The sequence below is a fragment of the Podarcis melisellensis genome, assembly GCF_964234715.1.
Source record: "Podarcis melisellensis genome assembly, chromosome: 15".
NCBI lineage: Eukaryota > Metazoa > Chordata > Lepidosauria > Squamata > Lacertidae > Podarcis > Podarcis melisellensis.
In genome coordinates this window covers 1,171,052-1,198,317 of record NC_138532.1, presented here as the reverse complement: position 1 = coordinate 1,198,317, position 27,266 = coordinate 1,171,052, and the positions used below count along the sequence as shown (strand labels likewise).

Here is a 27,266-nt window from a genome sequence, read left to right as displayed (position 1 = left end):
GGCAGAGTACCCCCACAAGTTTACTTTCTCATCTGCTGCTTGTGAGAGCTAGGCCCATAATAACTGCCTTGCAATAAGAGACCAAATATATTATTTCCAGTATATGTTCAATGCCAATCAAATTCCTCTGGAAAACACACACACACACACACACACACACACACACACAGGGTTCGGTTCTTAGCACCCAATATTCAACGGATGCCTTTGTGCAGAGGAAGTCAAGAGCCAAACATGTTACATTTTAAAGCAATGTAGTGAACATCCACTTTGCCACACATGCCCAGTTCAGATGTCACAAACGTAGGGATCAATTATGAACTATAGCTTCATGCACTCCCCTTTCCTCTCGCATGCAAGTTCCTCCTCCACTTCCCTAACCAAAGGTCCCTGTGATGTCAAAATTGGTACATAATATAGTTAACACCTTGCTTCCAAACCATTGTTTAAAATTATGGTTTGAAGTGAATGTGCAAGTCATAATATGTAAAGCAAGTTGCTAACCATACTTGGCCACTTCAGATGCCATGGCAAACTATGATAAAAGAAGGAAAGCAAGTGAAAGAGAAAAATACTAGCATGTTCATCAGTCTCTAAAACCATGGCTTGGCTGATTTGAATTAATGATGTCTGAAGTGGGCCATTGTTTACCAACACCTAATGACAACCTGCAGTCTCAGAATGGCAGAATCATAGAGCTGGAAGGGACCACAACGGTAAGCTAGTCCAACCCCCTGCAATGCAAGAATCTTTTTGCTCAACATGGGGCTCAAACCCATGACCCTTAGACTAAGAGTCACAAGCTTTACCAATGGAGCTATCCTTCACACAAATCGAATGAAATCAAATGAAATGAAATTAAGAAAATCTATTGCTATGCCATCTCTCTCTAACTAATCATCAGGAGTCAACAAATTCACTTTATTAGCTTGACAGCAGTGAATAAACTTTCTAATCCGACAAAACAAAATTAGCACAATTTCAGGGATAAAATCCTGCTGCTTTCGAAGTTGGGAGGAGGGAAGTCAGAGAAAAGTACAATCTTTGCCGAGCTAGCAAGATCATCTATAATTTGTGAACACCTACTTGTTAGCGTCAGCACCCCCATCGTTCAGCCCGGACACTGAGATCCAGCGCCGAGGGCCTTCTGGCGGTTCCCTCATTGCGAGAAGTGAGGCTACAGGGAACCAGACAGAGGGCCTTCTCGGTAGTGGCGCCCGCCCTGTGGAACGCCCTCCCATCAGATGTCAAAGAGATAAAGAATTACCTGACATTCAGAAAACATCTTAAGGCAGCCCTGTTCAGGGAAGTTTTTAATATGTAATGCTGTACTGTTTTTAACACTGATTGGGAGCCGCCCAGAGTGGCTGGGGAAACTCAGCCAGATGGGCGGGGTATAAATAATAAATTATTATTATTATTATTATTATTATTATTATTATTATTATTAGTTACAAAGCAAAGACACAAGCTAACCCAAAGCAGTCTAAACACTTGTTTGATTTAAGACTGTAATATAACAGTAAACAAGCAATTTAAATATCATTACAGAAAATTAATTTAAATTATCTTGATTTTCTGAAACTAGGAAGGATTGGGTCACAGACTTCTTGTTTTGCTGAAGACCACAAGCATATACTGCTTTGGGGTTTTTTGTTTTTGTGCGCTGCTGGCAGTGTTTCACAGGGACTGATAGCAGTATAATACTTCACATGTATAAGAGATGATGACAATGATGATGTTATTTTGATTAACATTTACAATTGGGTGTGGAAGAAGAGCTGCTGATTTTCTGGGTATCACCTGCTAGCTCAAACTGAACAACTCTCACAAAAGGTACCTGATTTCACATTACATTTCAGTCCAGAAATCAGGCTTAGCAAGCATGGGATAATGAAACTCCCAACATTTTAAGACTAAAGAATTCACCCAAATATTTTACACAAGCTTGCAAAGACCACATTCTGAGACAAAAGTGAGCAGACAAGAATAAACCTTTTAATTCATTGCACATTTATGCCCTTTCAATAAATATTTATGCCGTTACCTTGGTAGAGTAAACAAACTGATCAATGAACTTTCCATTCCCAGCAGCATTCTGTAGAGCAAACACTTGTTCAATTTTAACAACTGGAGACATATTACATTTCTGAAGGTCCAAAGTTCCCTGGTGCATGGTGATGGATGCTGGCAAGGATTTTCTGGCTGCAGCAGTTTTCCATGCTATTTTAACAGGAGGGGGCTCTTCATCCACACTTGACTGCCTTCTCTGACTATTCCTCTGGACTTCCGTATTGGATGGAGAGGACACGGCCAACACCTCACTGGTGTGTTCTGGCTGTGCATTAGGCGACGGTTTAGACCTACGGGTTTTCTTCACCTCTGTCTTCGGCGCACCAGTCCTCTTGGCTTTTGACAAAGCCTCTTCTGGCTCTTTATCTATATAGATGAAGGTATATTGCTCCGTCCTCTCTTCTCGAGTCATTTTCAGTGCTTCCTCAGCATGAGCAATGCCAATATCCCATTGTGCACGTTCTCTCTGTGGCCTTGGTTTCCGAATCTTTAAAATAAAGGAGATAGGGTTATTGCATTTACTCATTTTCACCTACAAAGCATGCCTAATTGCTGTTGTTTTGTTTGTTACAACTGAATCCGTCAGTGCTAACAGGATAGCACGAAGTGGGAAACATTAGAAGGAAATGTTCAAAATGCACTACAAGCATCTAAAGTATTCAGACCTCAAAATACCCATTGTGCCCCTCTCATACTAGTGGACTGACCCAAGTACCCAGAACTCCCTATACTTTTGATAACATCCCTGATTGGAAACATATGCACATCAATATATTAGATAAAACTATAAGTCAGTGTTACTGCTGAATAGGGTAGGCAGCATGAGTTTTCAAAACTTAAGGAATAGTCTGGGAAGGCTGAATCTAGGCTGTACCTACAATGAGGTACAAAGGCTGTACCTTTAAACCATCCCCACACCATCCTGCTAAATCTCCTCCCTGACATACCCAAATCACAACTGCCTTCATTAAATTATTATGAAATTACTCAAGCAGACAGATGGAATTTTTAATTTTTAATTTTTAAAAAGCTTTTTGATTTTTAAAAAGCTACATATGGAATGTGCACCAGTAAAATTAACTTTAAAGGAAACAGCAAATGTTGTAGATTTTTTAATGGTATTTTGTATGTAATACAATACAAATGGCAAACTATGTATGTTGAGCCACAGCTGATGTAGGGCTTGAGACCAGGTGAGCCAGGGCTGACCATCACCATATCCATGTCTTCCTATTTCCTTTGCCTTAAGGGCTGCTGGCACTATTCCTGGCTCTTCTTCCCTGAGACAGCAAGGCCATGGAGCAATTTGCAAGTCCTGTAAAAAACTGGCTGCCAAGGCATAAACAGGAAAACAACATCAATCTGAATCTGTCCCAACAATTATACTCTCACCCCGCTGGTAAAATAAACTGTTGTCATTTCAGACTGTACACACCTTCTGTTTTTCAGAGTGGTTGGCTTGCTTAGCAGCCTCTGCCACCAACTGATCGTACTGTTTACGTCCTTTGTACTCTCGCACCCGCTTCTCATGCACCCATGCTCTCTCAGGCTGGTTGCTAAAGAACTGGACATGATATTCCCGTGCACCTGAAATTGAAAGAAAGCATTCTGCTGAGAAATTCCATCAACACAAATCTCCCATCACTTTCTAGAAAAATATCCTCCACACCATATTTTAAGCTGCACAGAAAATAATGGATAGTTGGTGAGAGGCCAAGCTGGAAGTATACCCCCAGCATGACTGAAGAGCAGCCCACTCTCTCAGAGACTGCATCAGGTGAACTCCAGCAACAACCAAGGCCAGTGTGTTGCGGGGCTATGGGAGGGGCCAGGTGGAAGCCCTCAGCTCCTGCTTTCCTGGCATCCTGGCAAATGTCCAGACAGCACTTCACCAGAGAAGAGACCTTGGCAGTACATCGCTTATCAGGCTGTGGGCCAATCAGCCTGATAAGGGCCAGCTGTTTTCAGCCTTCTCCACCTCCTACTTCTCATGGGATTTGCAGAAGGTAAAACCCAGCAACAGCCAAGGAAAGCCAAGGCCGATAAGTTGCTGGGCAACAAAGGGTGGGCAGGGAGAAGCTACCAAACACCCCCATCCCCTCTTCCTCTCCTTAACTCCTGACAAAATGTCTTGACAGAATTTCTCTTGTGGGCCGAACTTGACACAACATTAATTATGGTATGTGAATGTTATCAACGTGTATCTTCATTGTGTGGACAGCCACAGAAAAATCTTACGTCTAGGGACATGAGGTTGGTGGTAGGGAAGGGATGTTGAAACTGCTTTTTTACTTCAAAGGAACATCAGTGCCAAAGGGGTCCATCCTTGAAATGCAAATAGCTGCTTCAGAGAGGTTAATTTTAGAAGCTTCTTAGGCTTCCCCATGACTGTTAAGAACATGTAAGAATACCTTGCTGGATCAGGCCAATAGCCCATCTAGTCCAGCATCCTGTTCTCACAGTAGCTGAACAGTTTGCCTGTAGGAAACCAGCAAGCAGAATTAAAGCACAAGAGCCCTTTCCCCCTCCCGTGGCATCCAGAAACTAGTATGATTTACATAACCAACATGTCCATTAAAAAGTGAGCCTTCAGGGAATGATCTGTGAGATCCTTCAACTCCCCTGGATCCAAGGAAAAATGTGAGACCATCCCCCAAAAAGGCTCTACAGTCAGATACAATTCACTAAGGACTCTTAAGCAAACCACTGACTTTCAGTCACAGGTCTTCAGTCTACAATTTGTGAAAAATAATACTGATCCAACTTTGAGTTGTGGCAAAAATAGGTATTTATATTTGGGCTTTTAAAATGCAATAGCCAGGCCATAGCATGCCTAAAACTGGAATATGCTTTAAGTCAGATATCACCAAATCAATCCCCTCACAAATAGGCCAGGGTCCATAACAAAGTTGGCACCTCCTGGCTTTAAGAGCTTCACAGTTATGTAGCTCAGGAAGAAAATTGCACAGTAGTAATCAGTTGCATATGAAATCTAAGAAAGCTACAATAAAGTACAGGATATTTGTCAATTCCACCCTCCTACCCCTCTCCTAATGGAATGGTGTGCAATCCTTCTATCATCTAAAATTTGGAAAGACCTCAGGAGCCACAGCTTCAGAGGCTACAAGTTGCCCATCCCCACTTTGTGCAGTTGTCTTTACTGTGCTACATGCAAAAACTAGTCCTGTGTGGTCTGAAAACTCATGAAGCAGCCACCTTGCTGAAGCTAAGCAGCTTAGAGTGCAGCTGACGCCTGGATAAGAGACTTCCTGAATTCACCAGCTTGGGGGCAACCACAGGTGCAAAGGTGCCACTTCACGAGACCTTGTTTATGGCCCTCAGCCACAGGAGACTCTGGAAGGAAATTTATGGGGAACTGTGAGGGGTGAGAGCCCACAATAATGGGTGGGCAAAATGCCCTTCTGAAAGAGAGACTGGCTGGGAATGCCAGCACTAGCCCAGGTGTGAGATGTGATGGAGACCTTAAGGGTTTGAAAATTGAGTCTGGGAAGCAAACTAATGGATACAAAGGCACCATCTGAAATATGGGATACTTTATATGCTACTATTCGATTTTTGTTCTGTTTACGATTGTTCTGTTAAGTTTAAGTTATTTAATCAGGCTTCCTTTTTTGTTTGTTTTATGCAATTTTATATTTCAAGCTTTTAAATTGGATTAGCCTATTTGTGTTGCTTTTATATATTGTTATAGGGACTGACTTTTTGTACTTATTATGATAAATCTGAATTGTTTCTAATATGTTTCTGAATTGTTGTATTGTTCATTTGATATGCTACAAGCACAATTTTGTGGAGAAGTAGCAAATAAACATATGCCACCCTGAGTTCCATAAATGGAAGAAATGTAGGCTATAAATATACAGTGGTACCTCAAGTTACATAAGCTTCAGGTTACAGACTCTGCTAACCCAGAAATAGTACCTTGGGTTAAGAACTTTGCTTCAGGATGAGAACACAAATCTCGTGGCAGTGGGAGGCCCCATTAGCTAAAGTGGTGCTTCAGGTTAAGAACAGTTTCAGGTTAAGAACGTACCTCCAGAACGAATTAAGTTCTTAACCTGAGGTACCACTGTACTTAAATATTAAGACAATGTATATAAAGTGATCTCAGCAATATACTACAGGCATGCATGTCTAATTAATAATTATCACTAATGTATTATCATATTCTTTGCATCATCTGCAGCCAATCTCATTCCTATACAGCCAACAGAATCATCAAATTGTAGAGCTGGAAGGGACCTTGAGGGTCATTTAGTCCAGCCCCCTGCAATGCAAGAATCTCAGCCCATCTGAGGTCCCCCATCCAATTTGAAAGCATACAGGACCCTGCATAGCTTTGAACATGGGCTAGCAGTTTTATTGCAGTACCACTAGAACAATAAGGCAATCATTCAGATATGCTACTCAAATCCTCCTGGGTTTGTGTAACACTAACTTCCACTCAGAGAAGCCCCATGTGTGTAAATTTCAACATGTCTACTCTGAGTAGGGCTAGCACTGAAAACAACCTATACATTTTTAAATCTGAGTTTAAGAGAAGCCCTAACGAAGTAATCAAGTGCATTAGCAATTCCAAACAAGTTTCTAACAAACCTACTAAGTTTTAGCTACTTGCCTCTTGTGTTAATTTTGGTATGAACCTCAAGTTGTGGATCACTTGAAACCATGCAAGGCCACCAAGGATATGTTCCCACTTTGGACCAGACCAGATCTCCAACCTCAAACTTGATATCGCTTGCTACTTGTGTTGGAAGAGGAGGAGAGATTTGCTGGACCTGCACAAAAAAGGAAAAGTTGTGTACCAGATATTCTGTACATATATCAAATACTACCAAACATGTGAATGAACAGACCTTTTACAAGAACAGCCCAGCAAAAATATACATGACAATCTCTCTCCCTGCCCCCACTAGTGTAGGTGCAAGAAAGGCAGTGTATCAAACTCTGTGGAGTTGCCCTCATTCTCCTTTAGTAGAGCTACAGTCTTTAAACAATTCTTCAGTTAGATTCATCATTCTAAAGCCACTGAAAGTACCTTATACTGCAAAACTCACCATGTCTACACTGAAGTCCTACTGAATTAGGACTGAAGCTAAAAAGGTACCCACACTTATTTGACCACTGTGTGCAGTGAAGAGATACAACCTCTTCTAAGATGGTGCAGAAGTGAAAGAACACATGTTCCATTCTTTCTCCTGCCTTGCACCCTTTTGAGAAACACTACTCCATTTCCACCCAGGCTTACCTGTTCCACACCCTACCCAAATACTTCTGTGTCCTGCAGGCTACCCCTGCATCTGGCAATGAAGCCCTTTATCTGAAAGCAGATTTATTTTTTTATTACAATTTATATACCACCTTTTCTTTCAAGAAGCTCAAGATGGTGTACTTGGTTCTTCTCTGCCACCCATGTTATCCTCACAACAACCCTGTGAGGTAGGTTAGGCTGAGAAATGGTTATTTAGCTCAAGGTCACCCAGTGAGCTTCACAGCTCCCAGGTCACAGTCCAACACTCTAACCCAGGCTTCCACAATCTCCAGATATTGTTGGACTACAACTCCCATAATCCACAGCCAGCAGGGGCAGCAGTCAGGGGTGATGGGAGTGGCAATCCAACAACACCTGGGAACCCAAGGTTGAGAAAGGCTACTCCAACCCCTACATCATACTGGATCAGCTGGAAAATTCTGCAGTCAGAACTCCAGAGGATTTGACTTTACTCACCAGGGTTTCATCCGTCAGCTTAGTTTCTTCCCTTGGTCTTTCAGACAGTGTGCTCAGCCTTTCATTTGGTCTCTGTGAACAAAGGCAAACAAAAAGATAAGCGTCAAAGCAGAACAACAATGAAGAAGATGGAAAGGGGGGGAAATACAGGAGAAACAAAATCAGAAGAGTCTGGGTCACATCCTCAGTAGTGATGTCCCAGTTTATTTTAGAATTCAGTTCGAGCCACAGACTCCTAACTGCTCTGGAGATCTACATTAATAAGACACAGGTCAGAGAAGTACAGGAAAAGAGAGGCAGGACAACTGATATGCCATTTATATTTTTGAACTGTTATATGCAAGTCTGTTGACAATTAAAACAAAAAAGGTTCTCTTTTGGACAACACACTTTTATACATACTAACCTCAAAGAGAGGTTATTTCACTGTCAGTGGCAATGAAGTCCATTGAAGCACACAGAGAAGTGAACGGCATGCATGATGTAAGCCAACCACGAGGGGAGGGGGACTGAGGTAAATTCAAAATTTCCTAAGGCAGTTACCTTCTAAACAAGGTTGCTAACTGTATTTGGATTTAAATTAAGTACGTTCAGTCTTTAGAACTATCACATCTTGAACCAGAAATAAGTCTTTAGAACTATCACATCTTGAAACAGAAATCCAATTTAATGTGGCCAGACTTGACAACCTTCTTACAAGTTCAACAAACAATTACTTGAACTGATTAGATATGAAGAGGTCCTATGAAACCCCACAGAACCCCTTTAAAGGTATTTGTAGAGTACAATGGAGTATCAATAAACATGGATTAGTTGTAGCAGCAGAACAGGACATAAATTTAGAAACATGAATAGGGAAAGAGGCAATTGAGGCCAACTCAGTCTAATGTTACTGGAGATGGAAAGGTAAATTGCAAGCTTTTGAAAATTTATTTTTCTGGCTAAATTTCTCTCTCTACACTGTGTTGAAATGTATTGTCACCTTGTTTCCATGGGATTGTGTAACCTCAGGCAGGCCAAATTGCTTGCCCAAGAATCACAGTGCCTGTATAAACCTTTGTTCTTGTTACTAAATTTAAAAAACTTGGTGAGGCTTAGTTACCACTAGCTTGGGTTCATGCAAATGATAATAATAAAGTCAGCAGAAGAGATTATTCACCATCAGTAATAATACTGTTCCGTATTTACACGGAACAAATTGCTTAAAATCTATGATCTACCTTGACAACGTCTTAGAATTCTACTGTAGCTTGGCAAGAGCCATATGCCAAGCTGAGCTAAGCTATGAACATATAATTCCCAGTTTATACCAATACTCACTTTTATTTCATAGTAAACAATTTTTAGAGCACCTTAACAAAAATAAAGCTTGATGCTTCTCTAACTCAAACAGGAATGGGAACCCTTAAGCCTGGCAGCTTCTCGCTGACTTCTGGGTTAGCGCCATCGGCAATGGCGGAATTCCTCTGACTCAGAGGAACCCGCTCCGCGAAAATCAGGTCTGGCCGCCGTGGCGAAGGCAGAGACCCCTTAAAAATCCCAGGCGGAGGAAGCCTGGGAACGTGGGATTCGGCTGACACCAGGAGCGCCTCCCCTACTCGCAGGGAAACCCCTTTTTCGGGGATCCGAAGCGACGTGGGGTGAGCAACGCGGTGTCTTGAATCGACCGCTATTTTTACGGAGTGAAGCCGCACAGCCGTTGCCGGAGAGCGCTGACTTTTTCCTGTGGACAATTGGACTCTAAACAAGTACCCGTGAGTAGAACGGAAAATTGGATTAAGAAACACTTTAATTTGGCATTGAAGCGGGAAGGTCTAAACAGGAAGTCCGCCTTCCGCTTTTTGTATATAGACTGAAGCAAAAATTGTGCAAGCCAAAGTCTGGAAAGTTGTATATAAAGACCTAAATTTCCTTCATTTATAACCATCAAAACCCCTCTTGGAAGCAGGGGGAAAGAGGGGGAATTTTGATTGTTGAAGCCTGCGGAGAGAGAGTAAAGAAAGATAAATTTCCACTGTCTCAAACCTGGGAACGGGGTGTCAGAGACAGAAACTTTTGGGGAAGCCCATCAACTGTGAATGGAATGTTCTTTGACAGATAGTTAAAGAAGAGAAACAAATTGACTCCAAAGTTACCTTTTGCATTTAAAAGAAACAAAAATTTGAAAAATGAAAGTAACTTTCTTTTGCTGGACTTGCCTTCAAAAGATGGATACAAATGGAAATTGTTCCCTCTAGAGGGAGGTTGTTAAATTGTTGCTGGAGTCGATCTGGGGATTTCACAGCTGTGGAGATTAGGATCGTGAGACCAGACTCTGACCTTGAACAAAAATGGATATAGAAGAAGTTTTGGTGCTTGCTTTTTGCAAGACAAGCGCTTTGCTGGAGCAGATGCATGAGAAGATGAATTTGATGACTGTTGCAGTTCAAAATTTTGGACAAACAGTGAATACTTATATAGAAACCACTCAGGACCCAACCCAGGAACCTGTTTTGACAGGGCAAGTGCAAATGCAGAAGACAATGGAGGAGGTTGCTGCTGAACCTCAAGCAACACAAATGGATAGAACCAAGGCCCTGCAAGAGCATAAGCCGCTGCTCTTGAAGATTGAACCTGGAGTGGGTCGGGGGGGTCTGGAGTTGTGGGGGTCCTTAATTTTGGAGGGACTTTGAAACATGCATTTAAACATTTTCTGGACTACCCGGCTGACTGTGGGGAATGGGACGGTGGGGAATGGGCTGACCTGTTGAGGGGAGATGGAGATATTTTTGGGTTGGAGTTTCTCCGAGACCTACTCCTCAATGAGAAAGGAAAGAAATTAAGAAAGAGACCAACAAAAGACAAGGCAAAGTGCTGGTATAAACAACAAGAAGAATCGCAGAAGGGACATGGAAAAGACTTAAGAGCCTCGGACATAAGACTACCAGGTTGATGGACTAGATGGAATGGACAGTAAGGTCTGACATAACCCGAGACCAGGAAGAAGAGACGTTGGATGAAGATTGGAAGAAAGCTTTAAAAATTTATTTTGGGAATTAGGGTAAAATTTATTTTGGTAATTAGGAAAAATGGTGAAATGAAATTACTTGGCTTTAGTAGAAATGATATTAGGAGTTATGTATAAATAAGTATTAAGTTCTAGGATTTAAGGTTTTTTATCGCAAGATAAGGTTAAAATAAATTAAGGTAAATTGAATGATAGAATATTGTGAAAGATGAAAAGGATTTGCTGAGTTAATTGATAAGTTAGACTGTTAAGATAAATTATTCAATAAAAATTGAGAAAGATGGAAAGAATTTGCTGAAACAAATAACTAAACTAGAATACAAAAAGGGAGGTGTGAGGAGGTCGATGAAACAAGTAAATGAAAGATAAAGAGATGGAATATTGGATGTGTGTCTTTTTTTCCTTTTTTTATTGTTATTGCTGTATTTTTCTTTTTCTTTTTCTTTATTTTATTTTCTCTATTTTTTATATATTGTAATGTATACGTTGTTAATTTTTTTTGCTGTTTGTTTTCTTTTTCTCCTTTCTGTAATCTCTAAACTCTTAATAAATATCATTTTTTTTAAAAAAAAAAGAAAAGCCTGGCAGCTTCTCTTTCTGGCCTTTCAGAGTCTATCACGCCACACTTCCATCCTAGGAACAGCCCCTCTCGCTGGGCCATGCCTCTCACCCACTTGGTTCTGCACCCTTCATGAATGCCTTGGATTGGCTGGAATGTGTCCTTGTGCTCCGATAATGTCTCTAGACTACCTGGATGGAGGATAGAGGGGTGTGTGAGAGTGTGAGCAGAAACTAGTCTGCTGTAGAAAGGTAAAATTTACATTCACTGCTCCACCAATTTTGGCCCCACCCAGCACTGAAAAATGGCCCCAGAAAAAGTAGCCCTTGAGTTGAAAAAGGTTCCCCACTCATGATCCCAGATTCTCTTCCCCATGAGTTGCCTTAGTCTTGATCCTCTTTAAAAACAAAAAGCTTTCCAGCTTTCCCTGAAGAAGCAACACTTTAGCAGTGAACATATTAAGACTGAAGGGAAGGAACTAAGTGACTCAGATATCCTGCTGGAGAAGAAGTGGACATTATAAAGGAGCTATGAGAATTGTCTTCTTTCTACAGACTGCAGGGCTAACTAAGCTGTTAATTTAACTGTCCTGAAACTGGCTTGACTGCCACAGCCCATGGGGAGGGGGGGAATACTATAAATTCTGTATACTTTGAATTTGCAAAAAAAACCCCTCTGTAATTTAATTATCATTTTGTTCTACCATGGGCTCCAAAGAAATGTGCTCCAAAGAAGTGTGATGCTGAGGAGACTTTAGATGTGGTTTTCTCCAAACAGCAACCACCCAAGTCAAATTACTTCTAAAACGCAGGGGATTTCAAGTTTTGCTTTGTACCATGGCACTGTGGGGTGTCTGTGTTTGTCAATGGTTTGAAAAGGAAAAAGCAAGGATTACACTGGGCCAGTATAGGCAGCTCTTTGGAGCCTACCTCGGTTTTCTTTAATTGACAGAGAACCAAGGCTGAGAGCAAACTGATGAAGGTCACAAAACAAGATCATGGCACAGGCAGAACTCTTAACACGGCTTTCCCAAATGGAAGGAGGACAGCTTAAAAGTGCTTTTTGTGCACAGTTTTCCTGGTGCAGAAAGACTTTAAGCTCTCCAGTTTGCTTACTGGCCTATGGGATGTTCTCGCAGGAACAGCCCCATGAAAGCATCTGTACACCAGGTAAGCAAGGTGGAGAGCTTAAACCTGCTCTGCCTTGCTTGGGGGCAAGGGAGGGGACTAGGCCCACTAAGCGGACAGCTCTGGAAAAGTACTGATGATCACGTGGGGAGTTCTAAGTGGGTGGTCCGAGTACACATAGAATCATAGAGTTGGAAGAGACCACAAGGGTCATCGAGTCCAACCCCCTGCCAAGCAGGAAACACCATCAGATGTTTCCATATGCTTTTGCATATAAGATAAAAGGTGCAGGTAAAGGTCCCTTGGACAGTTAAGTCCAGTCAAAGGAACACAGCTGGGCCATACCGCACACACATGATGCAATTGTACTATATATACATTTTTCCTCTCAAGAAGCTAGGAGAAAATTTATCCTTATCTGCACTGAAGTCAGAAAAAATCAGGCAACCTGCTCAGTAATATGGGAGGAAACTTCCCTTAAGCAGAACAACACCAAATCGTGAGGTATTCCCAGAAGAATTCTTAGTAGAGAAAGAATCAACTTCTCTCTACACTCACTAAACACATTACAATGCAAAAGAACAGGATCAACAGATTCTATCACTCCAGCTCCACACAAAGAGGATGGTTCATTAACCGTCAATTGTGCACTTAACAGTGCAAAAGGCAGCACATTAAAACAAGTCAGGATAAATGTTCCCCTAAACTTTGAGGCAGTTAATGTATACAAGTATGAAGCTATGGTGATTCCAAAATTTAAAGGGTTATTTAAAGAGTAACGAAGAACAGATTTTTCTACCTGTTTGTGAAGCTATGCTGAACTGGCTATTTTCCTATAAGCATGAGTTACCATACAAAATGTTTGTTGTGTGTAAGAATGCAAAATGGAGCCTGGAGTACCTCTCAAAGCAAGTTCCACTGGATCAACTTTCCAAGTTGCCCTTTCAACACCCACAATCAAAACAACCTCAGCTGGAGCTTTAGGAATGCCACATGGAACAATCATGCTGTGCTCAATGCGAAAAGCGCACAGAAAGCATGCATATTTGTAACTGTTGTTTAAGGTGTTGTTTAAGGTGCTGGTTTTAACCTTTAAAGCCCTATATGGCCTAGGACCCTCGTACCTAAGGGACCGCCTCTCCTGGTATGTCCCACGGATGACCTTACAGTCTTCAAACAAAAGCATCTTGGAGGTCCCGGGCCACAGGGAAGTTAGGCTGGCCTTGACCAGAGCCAGGGCTTTTTTGGCCGTGGCCCCAATCTGGTGGAATGCTCTGTCACAAGAGACTAGGGCCCTGCAGGACTTGACATCTTTCCGCAGGGCCTGCAAGACAGAGTTGTTCCACCAGGCCTTTGGCCAAAGCACAGCCTGACTCCCTCCTCTGGCAATCTTCACAGAACTCTAGCCCAATGGTTGCCATCAATTTGATTTGAATTAATTTTATAATGAAATGATTTTAGAATGTTTTATCATTTTACTGTTGTTAGCTGCACTGAGCCCGGCCTTGGCTGGGGAGGGCGGGATATAAATAAAAATTTATTATTATTATTGGCATCTGTCTGTCTCAAGAGACAATGGAATGCGCCTTTGGAGGGGAGAGTCAACCTGCTGTATTAGCAGCACTGAAATGACCTTCTGTGGTGCAGTGTGTATGGCCTTGGCTGTGTGTATGGGGGTCCTGGGCTTCCCAGACGTCAAGACCCCCCTCTCAGCCTCGCTGATGTGGTCCAAAGGAAGCAGAGCAGTATGACTGGGACCAACTTGTCTACAGTAAAGGTAAAAGTAAAGGATCCCTGGAAGGTTAAGTTCAGTCGAATTCAACTTTGAGGTGCAGCACCAATCTCTGCTTTCAGGCTGAGGGAGTTGCTGTTTGTCCACAGACAGCTTTCCAGGTCATGTGGCCAGCATGACTAAACCACTTCTGGCACATGGAACACCGTGACGAGTGCCAGAGGGCACAGAAATCTTCCTACCACAGCAGTACATATTTATCCACTCACATTGGTATGCTTTTGAACTGCCAGGTTGGCAGGAGCTGGAACAAAGCAACAGGAGCTCACTCTACTGCGCAAATTGGAACTCCTGGCTTTATGACTGGCAAGCCCAAGAGGCTCAGTGGTTTAGACCACAGTGCCACCCATGTCTTGGGCTACAGTACTTGCCAGAAGGAGGCATACAAGGCACCACCCAACCATCTAAGGGGCTCCACTCTGGATTTCTTTAGGGTTTACTCCTTAGCTTTTTATTCTCCTGAAGATACTCTGCAAGGCAGCAGAGGTTTGGAATCAGAGTGTTCCTTCTCCTAGATGGGATACGTTCCCAGGTTCATGAGCCCCTGAACTTCCCTTTATAGAATGGGCAGACACTGCCTTCTTGACTGTTGGGCCCACTATTGGTCTCATCTGCTGAATTCGCTAGAGACTGTCTTCACATGCAGAGGAAGCCCCTAACTCACTGAGGGTTTGAGACCCATTTAGCTGGCCAGTTCAAGCCATTATTGCAGTGTGGCCGCTATTGTATGCTGACAGCTTCTAGGAGCCACTGGTGAGAGCTGAGTGCAGAGTGTGGAGCAAAGGTGGACCCACTACCCTGGAAGGAGCACAATGTGCCCCCCCCCAGGTACTATCCCTTCCCTAACCCCACCATAAACTCCTTATCAGGGGTTGGCAACCTAAGGCCCATGGGCCACAAGAGGCCCACGGGGGTCATTTAAGTGGCCCATGAGCAGCCCCTGAACCAAGCCGCCCACTCGGTGAGTCCCCGTGCGCTGTGCTAAACTGGCACAGCATGGTGCGGGGACTCGCTTCCGCAGCGCCGGAAATTGCGTCTGCGCAGATGCCGGAAATCGCAGACGCGTGCCCGCTATCCAGTCCAACGAGGGATCTCAGCAGGACTGAACTGGCCCAGGCGAGGTAAACCTTGGCGACCCCTGCTCTATATGCCTACCTATATTATCATTATTAATTACATATCTATCCTGCCCTTCCACCCAAAGGAGTCCAGGGTGGCAAACTTCAAAAAGTTGAAACAATACAATTTAAAATAAAATAAAAACTTATTTAAAACATTTCACAACAATTTAAAAACCATCTAAAAGCAGTTACATACCCTCATAATTACGAATTTCAAAGTTGTAATGGCAAATATCTTTCAGCCATCAATTACCTGGGTGTTTTTAAATTTCTCCTTAAAGTCAATAAATATTTTTTTTAAAGATATTTATTGAAGTTTCAAAAATTATATAAAAACAAAACAATAATACAAACAAAACACAAACAAAAACAAGTATAATTTCAATCCCTTTTTTTCTTATAACTTACTTCCCCGACCTCCTCATACCTCCCCTTTCTGTATTCCAGTTTCTAATTATTAATTCAGCAAATCCTCTCCCTTATTTTTCATTTGATTTTTAGCCTTTCTTTTCTTTTTACTTAATCATTACAGCTGAAAACCACTTAATTTCTAAACCAACGTCATTCTAACATTCATTAATTTTGCAATGTTTCCTAAGATAATCCTTAAATTTCTTCCAATCTTCTAACGCCGTCTCTCTTCCCTGGTCTCGGATTCTGCCAGTCATTTCTGCCAGTCCCATATAGTCTATCACCTTCATCTGCCATTCTTCCAAGGTGGGTAGATCTTGTGTCTTCCAATACTTTGTGATGAGTATTCTTGCTGCTGTTGTAGCATACATAAAGAATGTTCTATCCTTCTTTGGCACCAATTGGCCGACCATACCCAGGAGAAAGGCCTCTGGTTTCTTCAGGAAGGTATATTTAAATACCTTTTTCATTTCATTATATATCATTTCCCAGAAAGCCTTAATCTTTGGGCATGTCCACCAGAGGTGAAAGAATGTACCTTCAGTCTCTTTACATTTCCAGCATTTATTATCAGGCAAGTAGTAAATTTTTGCAAGCTTGACTGGGGTCATGTACCACCTATAAATCATTTTCATAATATTTTCTTTTAAGGCATTACATGCCGTAAATTTCATACCGGTGGTCCACAACTGTTCCCAGTCAGCAAACATAATGTTATGACCAATATCTTGTGCCCACTTGATCATAGCTGATTTAACTGTTTCATCCTGCGTATTCCATTTCAACAGCAAGTTATACATACTTGACAAATTCTTAGTTTTGGGTTCTAACAATTCTGTTTCCAATTTTGATTTTTCCACCTGAAAGCCAATAAAGTCAATAAATATTACAGACACTTCTCACCAGGAAGGGCATTCCACAAATGGGGAATGAACATTGAGAAGGTCCTCTCACAGGTCAACACTAACTGGGCAACAGCTGGAGGTGGCAAACATGGTTCACCAACTATGTGTACCACAAGTCCATTTTACAGTACAGTGGTAAAATTTTCCAGTACAGTGGTAAGCGGACACGGAGCAATGGATCCAAACTACAAGAAAGAAGATTCCACCTAAACATTAGGAAGAACTTCCTGACAGTAAGAGCTGTTCGACAGTGGAATTTGCTGCCAAGGAGTGTGGTGGAGTCTCATTCTTTGGAGGTCTTTAAACAAAGGCTTGACAACCATATGTCAGGAGTGCTCTGATGGTGTTTCCTGCTTGGCAGGGGGTTGGACTCGATGGCCCTTGTGGTCTCTTCCAACTCTATGATTCTATGATTCTATGGTCCCTTGGCTTACAAACGTAAACCATTCTGAAAGTCTGTTTTTAAACTGAAACCGTTCTTAAACCAAGGCGTGCTTTCCCTAATGAGGCCTGCCACCCACCCACCATTCAGATTCTGTTCTTAGACCAAGGTAAAGTTCTCAAACCAGGACACTATTTCCGGCTTAGCGGAATTTGTAAACCGAATTGTTCTTAAACTGGACTGTTCTTAAACCGAGGTATCACTGTATAAGAATGCCTTTCCAGTCCAAACTACAGCTCCTATACAGCTCAGCCCCTCCCCACCCATGCCTTGGGCCGGTTCTTCCTTTCATCTTCTGAGCTAAGGAGCAGGCATCTGCCTGACTATGGGAAAGCCAGAAGTGCACCTGCTTCAGTCTAAAGGTGCCAGACCTGTGGCTTTGGTACTTCAGGTTGGCCATTCATGGATTTGTGCATCAAAATGAAAAGCTGGAGCCCTGAAGTCAAGCCCACCAAACAAGTAGCTTAGCTGCAAAACTCTGTACATACTCACCTGAGAACATGTCACAATAAATACAATAGGAGTTGTGAGTAAACATGCATGGCATCACACTACAGAATAGAGGAAAAAAAGCTTTGAATTGCTCCAAAATCCCCCTTGCCTTCTCCTTTGCTCCACTGAATCTTACAGAATATTATTCTAAAGCCCTTGGCACAGAAGATTATATTTACTACTTCCAGCAATTCTTATCACATGCAACAAGTATAAATTAACTGTGTTATCTTCTGTTAATTATACAGAAGGAAATAAATTTACAATATTAAAAGAGGCTTCCTTTATACAGAGCTACTCCATGTATGTACAGTTAAGAAATTAATTAACACAAGAAAAAAGAGAAGGCAAGGAATGGTTGTTAAGAGACAGAAAGCTTGAAGTGATTTATACTGAATCTAAAAATACCAAACTTTTCTTAAAGAAAAAGCTTGATGCAGCTTTAGGAGTCATTCCCTCAGTAACAATAAAATCACTGAAAGAAAAATTATGTCATTGATCAGGATAATTTTACTCTGTCAGGATGTCAAGCTTCTGACAGATCATTATGGGAATTTGCATACTTTACGCAAAGAAAATCCAAATTCTGTTTTTGAAATAAAGAGCAATCCACCAAGATAAAAAATAATTTAAAAATGAGAGATCCATAATGGTGAACTGTTCAGGAAAGAAAACCACTAATCAATCTCAACTGTGCTGCCTAACTGTAGATGCTTTGATAATCTTTCAACATGTAAACAAAAACAAAGAAAATAAAAGCAGTGTTGGAGGAAAAGGCTAAAATTCAGTTTTCACTTACATTTTGTTCCTCTGGCTCCAGTTTTGGAATTTTATGTGATTTGCGCTCTTCTGAGTGGGAAGAGTCATGCTTGCTACTTTTTTTCCTTTTCTCTTTTCTCCCTTCATGTTTTGACTTCACATACTCACTTCCTTGTACTTCATTTAAAAGATCCCCACACAGAGAGGACTCAAACAATTCCCTGCCGTTCTGGATAGTTTTGGTTATTTTTAATTTGATTTCTGGTGAACCAGTCTTCTTTGGAATCACCGTTTGGGATACTGAAGGAGGTGGCTGCTGTGGAGGAGATGGTTTTTCCAGATTTTCATGTGGCCTTATGCTAGAGTTCTCCATGTGGTAATACTCTGGTGGACTAAAGTTTCTAACAGTGCCAAAGCCATTGGCTGAACCATTAGGATACTGACTATATGGCTGATATTTGGCTTGGGGTTCATACATGCCAACTGGTGGAAATCCATTAATGAGGGGTGGAAGATCCTCCGTTGTTGGCGTAGGGTACTGAAAACCTTGCTGCAAGGCAAGAGCAGCTTCATATGGCGTCTGACTACCATCTTCAGTGATGTCACTGCTGGCATCAAAAGCATCCTCTTGGCGGTTGTTAGCCGAGTCAATGAGTTGAGGTGGTTGCTGAATTGTGTTTCCCATGATCCCTTGCATGAAAGAGAAGGAGAAATCCATTGTTCTGCTCCAGCATCCTTAGCTTTCCCTTTTTCTCATAGGGCCTAAAAAAAAGAAACAAGTGAAAAGATAAAGCAGTTGGTGGTGCAAGTTCTTTGGTAAAGTTTAAGAAGCCAAGACAAATGCTTGGAAGTGGGCTGGGTGAGAATTTCCCTCCATGCTAACACAATGAGTCTTAGGGCACTTCAAAGGCTAACAGATGTTTTATGGCATAAGCTTTAGTGTGCACTTCATCTGATGCATGAAGGGCTACCTTCAGTTAGAAAAGTATATATAAGATCCTAAGAAGAGTGCTTCTGGACTCCTCTAGTCCAACATCCTGTTCTCATAGCGGCAGGTCAGATGCCTGTGAGAAGCCTGCAAGCAAACAGCACTTTCTCCACTTGTGATTCCCAGCCACTGGCATTCAGAGACATACTGCCTCCAATAACAGAGGTAATACATAGCCATGATGGTTGCGTTCTACACACACCACACACAGAAGGGGGGGAAATGCATGTCTAGAATCTCTTGCATTCACAGCCTTACCCCTCACTGCTTATTTTCCCTCGTCTGTACCCATGTGTGGAGGCCTGGGAGACATGTTGAAACGTCATCCAAAACCGATTAGAAGCCCAGATCACAATAATGGTTTCAGAATTTTTGACCTGGCAATATATCATGAATTCCCACTCACTTCCTGGCAGAGGGAGCTCGAGAAATTTCCCGCCCGGCGCCCGCCTGCTTATATCCTAGCAAGTGGGCTGCCTCCTTCCTCCTGGTCACTGCTCCTGCCCACTCCCTCCTTATGTGCAACGGAAGTGGAGAATTGTGCCATGTAGCTGCCTGGCTCTTGCATGGCCGATATGCAGCGACCAGATTACAACACAAGGACTGGGTGATGTATCATCCAAAACCAGTTTGAAGTCCATATCCAGGAATCAACTCTTGGTTGCTTCTTCTTCCCCACCTTATTTCCTCCTTCCTCCTTATTCCAGACATCATGATATATTGGTATATCGTGATGGTTAGCTGGTAATATAGCAAGATGTTGAAAACCAGATCTCACCCAGCCCTATTTGTGTAAAATATATTAAAAATCTCTAAGCCATTAAAGGTGCCAAAAGCACCATGAACAACATGACAACAGTGGACCCTCTGGTTAAGAACTTAATTTGTTCCAGAGGTCCACTCTTAACCTAAGGTACCACTTTAGCTAATGGGGTCTCCGGCTGACGCTGCGCGATTTCTGTTCTCATCCTGAAGTAAAGTTCTTAACCCAAGGTACTATTTCTGGGTTAGCGGAGTCTGTAACCTGAAGCATTTGTAACCCAAAGTGTTTGTTACCTGAGGTACCACTGTAACTCTGTGGAGCTAAGGACACTGGCTGAACTATTTTTTTAGTCAAGAGTTATCTACCTATACATTGCCCTGTATACCCCAGTTTTTATCTTTTGGGATTATCTTGCATAAAAAATGTATCTATTAGACAAGAGCAACTACATTAGTATATATTTGCTACATGTTCCTCCAAAAACTGAGTTTTCATACATACTGATGTGAGCAACTCCATTTGTGTGGTGACCATGACAAGGAAGCAGCAAATTATTTTACAATATCACTGATATGGAAGTAAAAACATAATCTTGCTATTCATGCATATATAATAAAGGTAAATTAAGTGGAGGCATCACACAGCAAAAACATCCTAGTTTTTGGTAAAGGACCCCTGACAGTTAAGTCCAGTTGCAAACGACTCTGGGGTTGCAGTGCTCTGGCTGAGGGAGCTGACGAGGGAGTTTGTCCGCAGAGTTTTTCGGGGTCATGTGGCCAGTATGACTAAGCCACTTCTGGCGAACCAGAGAAGCGCACGGAAATGCCGTTTACTTTCCCGCCGGAGTGGTACCTATTTATCTACTTGACTTTGACGTGCTTTTGAACTGCTAGGAGGGCAGGAGCTGGGACTGAGCAACAGGAGCTCACCCCATCGTGGGAATTCGAACCGCTGACCTTCCGATCGGCAAGCCCTAGGCTCAGTGGTTTAGACCACAGCGCCACCCGCATCCCTTATTCAAACGTTACTTATATCCCATTTTGGACTGTAAACAAGGGAGAGAACAGAAGCATGCTGACAGCTCATGCACTCCCTCCCTTTCTATTCTCAATGGGGAGAGAGCAGAACATCCAACTTAGGAGGTCTTAATTATCTGAATGTACGTCAAAGTGCAAGTAGATAAATAGGTACTGCTCCGGCGGGAAGGTAAACGGCGTTTCCGTGCACTGCTCTGGTTCGCCAGAAGCAGCTTACTCATGCTGGCCACATGGCCCGGAAGCTGTACGCCGGCTCCCTCAGCCAATAAAGCGAGATGAGCGCCGCAACCCCAGAGTCGGTCACGACTGGACCTAATAGTTAGGGGTCCCTTTACCCTTTACCTTTTTACATCTTCCTTATTCTGGGAGACCAAGCACTGTTAAAGAGTGCTTATCTGCCTGGAATCAGGGAAGATTCTACATTGCAATAACCACAGGACCTTTTTGTTCAGGCAGCCATGTCTCCTGCAGTGAGAAAAACAGGTGCACTCGATAGGGAGCACCAGCCCGAGGCTCAGTCTTGCTCTCTCCCTAGTAAGAATCCAGGCTAGGAAGGTGGTATCTTTTGAACGACTACGTACAGAAAACGTTTAAAGACCTCCTCAGGCAGCATGCAGATGAAGATAGCAAAAGAAATCTAGGTTATTTTGAAGAACACTCCTTTAAATTTGACACACATTGTGATGGTTTTATGAACAAATTGCTGAACTACTTGCTGGCAAATTTGGCCCTCCGTATCAACAACCAGCTTGCATTAGCACTCTACACTCCAGATCCAAGAATAAGCTTTTACAGTACTGTATTGCTGATCCCAGGCCAATGGCACATACAGCACAGAATAAGCATAATGGCTCTCCCTCCTCTCCCCGCAAAAAAACATTTTAAATACACATAATATATCCACCATCCCAATGCTTCCTTCCTAGCTGGTGTTCTGAATTCAACAATATACCAAGTCCTAAACGTTTTGCACTCAGACTTATTATGACAGTTGAGAAAATGAACCCCAAAATGCAACTATGCACACAGCTTATAACTTCATGTTTGATCAGCAATGCCTGTTTTATATGTTTGAATAAACAAACAATTACTTTGCTATTTTGCTAAGTACAAAACATTTCTAAAGGGACATAAGTTTTTAAAGTGGCAAATTTAGGAAACTTGACTTCACTTTCTTAAAATCTGGTCTGCAGTACAGTGGTACCTCAGGTTACATATGCTTCAGGTTACAGACTCCGCTAACCCAGAAATAGTGCTTCTGGTTAAGAACTTTGCTTCAGGATGAGAACAGAAATCGTGCTTCAGCGGCGAGACAGCAGCAGGAGGCCCCATTAGCTAAAGTGGTGCTTCAGGTTAAGAACAATTTCAGGTTAAGTACGGACCTCCGGAACGAATCAAGTACTTAACCTGAGGTACCACAGTATGAACATTCTTTCTCTTCCATCATCTTGCAATTTAACATACAGTATTCCATTTACTAATGACACAAATTCAAAAATATAAATCCAGCACAGTTGGGATCAGGGAAAGTACAGAATGAAAAAACACAGATGCACTCTCTCTCTCTCTCTCACACACACAACTTTTTAAAAATGGGAAAATTGCTCAAAACAGAGAGCAACAGCTATGGCAAATTACATCTACAACTAAAATGAAAGTCATTCTGGGAACCTGGTTGTAAGGGTGACATAAATACTAAAAGGAAGGAAGAAGCAGCTCAAGATTCTTAAGACAGATCCCTGGTTTGAAGATCATTCCACAGGAGTTCATGCTTTTGTTGGTTTTACTGTCATTTATAGTCTTGGAAATGGCTTCAATTCTTGATTTAAATCCTAGTAAAGAGCAAACCTTTAAGAATGGAATGTAAGGAACTGGGTTATTCAATTCCATGTCCCTGAGAATCCTAGCATACATAATTGGCACCATTTAAGAGTCAAAGAGAGAAATAATGCCTCCCCCATTTTCAGAACTGCTCTACAATAGAGAAAAGTTGGAGGAGGGAAAGGAGCTGCTGTGCTTAGAAAGGAGAAGCCACAGCTGCTGACAGCTTGGTTTTCCTCTGCAAAAGCAGTTTTGGCAAAGCAGCAGCAGAGGGGGAGTTGTACTGCTATCGCCCTGACATTCCTGTTCATAGAACAAAGGAAAAGAGGAGGGAACTTTTTATCACAATCTACAGTCCACACTCAACATCCTGGCCTGTTTGTCCACCCTTAAAAGTCATCCCTCCAGCATTCAAAGAGTTCTCTTTCCAGGATACTTTCTGCAGGTTGAGATGTGAAATAGCCGTGTGTGTGTGTGTGTGTGTGTGTGTGTGTGTGTGTGTGTCTTCAAGAAGTAACCAGTGTTAATAATACTTTAACACCACACTGTGCTGGTCCTAAATGTTAAAGTGATCTCTGGTGTATATTAAAATTACTTTTTAGAAATGTGATGGGTTTTGCTACAAGGCAAGGAAAAGAACTACATATTGCAATCAGGGTAGCTGAGCATTTCCTGATATGCCTGGCTTCCAGAGTAACACACTTTCTTGCTCCGACAACTAATCATTTATTTTTATTTTTGCTTTATGCAGAAGACATTACAATGCAGTGCAGCTGCATTGATAAACACTCAGCTAAAATCAAAATTCCACAAACAAGTAATTTTACCAAAGTTCATTGGGGATGTTAGGAGTGGGTGGATCATACACACAGGATCCTCTCCAGAAGCCCTCCTTCAGGTCCCCAAGAGGTGAGAAGAGATGGCTCATCTGTCACAGAGCTCAATGCCTTTGGTGCTGGATGGAGAGTTTTTATTCACCCAGGCCTTTTAGATGTTGGGTTTTATGAAATTTTTAAATATGGCTTATTGATCATTGTTCTGCTACTGTTATAGGATGCATTTTCTGTATCTATTACTTTTTTAGTATTTCAGCTGCATTAGCAACTCAGAAATCACCTGAAAAGCAAGATATTAATGCTCTAAAGTAATTAAATAAACATTATTACAAAATACAGTGGTACCTCTAGATGCGAACGGGTTCCATTCCGGAGCCCCGTTTGCATCTAGAAGCAAATGTAACCAGTGATGGCACGTCTGCGCAGCGCACATTGGTTTTCATTGCTTCTGCGCATGACGTCATTTTGAGCATCTGTGCATGCGGCAAAACGTTACTTCCGGGTTGCCACGGAGCGCAACTTGAACGCGCTCATCCCGAAGCACATTCAACCCAAGGTATGACTGTACAGCAATAAGCAAACTTCATGAGAACTATAACCAACATGAAAACTTTTAAGCACATTTTTACATTATTGGTATTTATTAATTTGTATCCCACTCTTCCTTTCAAGGCAGCAAACATCAAAAAGTTACATTTTATATTTAATGTTCCTGAAAAAGAACATGATGCAATACCCAAGGAACAGGCTGCAAAAAACAGAGCCAACAAATGGTCAAACTAGGACAAAGAGTCTGACACCCTGCAACGCCATTATATTGCATTAACTCCAGCATCCCATTTTGTGATGGTAGGCAAATAGCCAGCATTTCACTGATGGAACATAACCCCTTTCATTAGTAATGAGACACAGTTAGACTGAGAGAAACAGAATATCAGAAAGTCAGCACAAAGCTTTACATCCTCCGTCATCAATACAGTTGTACTTTGGATCCCGAATGCCTTGCAACTTGAACGTTTTGGCTCCTGAACGCCGTAAACCCGGAAGTGAATTTTCCAGTTTGCAACCATTCTTTGGAAGCCGACTGAGTGCAGGAAGCTCCTGCAGCCAATGGGAAACCACACCTTGGTTGTCGAACGTTTTCAGCAGTCAAATGGACTTCTGGAATTGATTCCAGTCAAGAATCAGGGTACGACTGTAATTACAATTCTGCATTTTTCTAGAATGTACACAAATGATGTAATTCATTATTAGAGTAGTATTTTTCCCAATCTGATAAACACAATGCTACTTAATTGCAATTCTAGACACACACAAAAGGTTAAGTTTAACCTCAAAAGTAAGCCCAGGCTTAACTTGTAGGTTATCTATCATATGGCATTATTCAGCCCATTAAGCACTTTTAAGTCCCAACAAGTGCTTAGCTGTCCGACAATAAAAATAAATGGGAATTTAGAATTGCTTAAATTTGATCATGTGCACTGTTCTGAGTAGAGGCACTGCAACCTTCTGGGGGTCACATGGCAGTGGTGGGTAGCCCAAGGGACATGACATGTAGCTTTGTATTGGAAGCTACAGCCCAGTCATTCAGAAGTCAAGCTATTTCTACATGTGCCTGCCTCCATCCAGGCAAGCAAAAGGCATTATTACAGTTCAGTGACACACTGCATCTAGAAGGGGAGGCGTGGAGCAGGGCCAGTGAGAAATGTGAGCTTGAGAAGGGGTGTGGCCTGAAAAGAAAAGGACCAGACAGGCAGAACTATAAGGCTGAAGTGGACCCCTGGATCTGAGACAGTAAAGCTTTTCTGTGTTTGCCCTACTCTCTGAACTAGAGAGTTCAACACGGCAACCTCCCTGCACACTTTCCATCAGCAGATGAAACACTGCCTGGGTACTGGTCAGCTTATTTATTTTACTCTGATTATGACACTGCTGTTTATGGCTTTTGTGGCATTCTGTTTTTATGGTATCATATTACAGACTTTTTTTCCACATCTTGTTAAGAGTATGAGAGAAAGCAGCTACTAAATTATATACAAATAATTATATATACACTACAATAATTAGCAACACTACCACCAGAGGAGCGGACTGGACAACATAACCTGCAATCTTAACCCCACTGAATTCCACAGAACTTAATTCTGAGTAGACATGGTTAGGATTCCATTAGTAGGCTTCAACAGTAAATCAATGACACCCTCTTTCAAAAGAGGTGTGTCTGGGCTAAGGTGTCAGCTGTCTAACACTATCAAACTTGCATACAAGCAGCCATACAGAGAGGAAAATCAAGGCCTTCATGCTGCCTACCATTTTTATATGTATGTATATAGTCTTTCAAGTATACAAAATCTTCCACTTGCAAAATAAAATAAAAATTTTGCCTTCTTTATGTAACAAGAAACACAGGATGCTATTTTCACTAGATCAAGTAGGTTTTCAAAATAAGCTCAGTTCGAGTATTTTAAAGCCTAGCTGGTCCAACAAAGGCATCATCTCATGGGTCTGGGTTTCTCATTCCCACATAAATTGCCAACACTGGTTGTTTTATATATTTATATTATAGAAAGCATAGTCTAAACAGTTTTATGAAGAGCAAAGCAGTTCATCAACCTAGCCATCATACAAAAAGTTATGAGTCATTTCCAACTTTACATACACATAGCACTGAAGTAAAAAAGTAATCAATTTAAAGTGAAAAATAATTATTCCTAGAAAGCATTTTGTTACAAACTTCCCCTTTGCCAACGTACTTGTCCTCTCTACTGGAGCCAAACATTACTACTTTAACCGATTCAATAGCACCTGGTGTCATCCACTGATCATCTTTTACTAAGACTTGCTTAGAGAAAATAGTAACAAGAAAGAACAGCACTAGAGTGGCAGATATTGCCTAGTGTTACACAGAACATGGTGCAGTTATGAAAATGTTAATGAAATATTGTTATTCTGCATATAACTGCAGCATTGCAGCCAATCATAGTAATAAATTATATCTTGCCCCCAGAGTATTAGGGTTTTTAAGGGCAAAAACAGGAACACTGAGAAGCAGATGTGTAATATGATACTTTGATTTTAAAACAAACCGAGACAGGATTTATCCAAACATGCAAAGATTGTGGCTGATTGACAAGTCATTCACATTTATACTTCCGTCCAATCAACAAAGAAAAACAAAATGAACAAACTACAAACATTAGAGATACAATCAGAATATGGAGCCTCTCTCCACTGCAGAAAAAACCCTCGGATGCTATCAATTCAAAAAAAATTATCAAAGCATCACACAAATATACCTGCTTCCCACTAATCAGATACCTGAACAGCAATTTGTCTCACATCTCTGTTGTCTGCTGTACATGAAATACAAACAACAGCATCTGC

General features: G+C 41.8%; 1 protein-coding gene and 1 long non-coding RNA gene across 6 annotated transcripts in view; one reads left to right on the top strand and one right to left on the bottom strand.

Annotated features, from left to right (window-relative positions):
• LOC309358284 overlaps positions 1-27,266 on the top strand; it is a 439,047-nt gene that overhangs the window by 57,779 nt on the left and 354,002 nt on the right. The window lies entirely within an intron of this gene.
• Positions 1-27,266, bottom strand: part of NSD3 (nuclear receptor binding SET domain protein 3) — an 83,998-nt gene that overhangs the window by 52,869 nt on the left and 3,863 nt on the right. For all 5 annotated transcript variants that reach the window (XM_081890825.1, XM_081890826.1, XM_081890828.1 and 2 more), the window contains exons 2-6: positions 18,478-19,199; positions 7,823-7,894; positions 6,713-6,872; positions 3,509-3,660; positions 2,048-2,560 (exon numbers count right to left, since the gene is read on the bottom strand). In XM_081890825.1, the coding sequence (XP_081746951.1) occupies positions 2,048-2,560; positions 3,509-3,660; positions 6,713-6,872; positions 7,823-7,894; positions 18,478-19,155 (1,575 nt within the window). In that variant the 5' untranslated portion in view covers positions 19,156-19,199. The remainder of the gene's footprint in view (positions 1-2,047; positions 2,561-3,508; positions 3,661-6,712; positions 6,873-7,822; positions 7,895-18,477; positions 19,200-27,266) is intronic.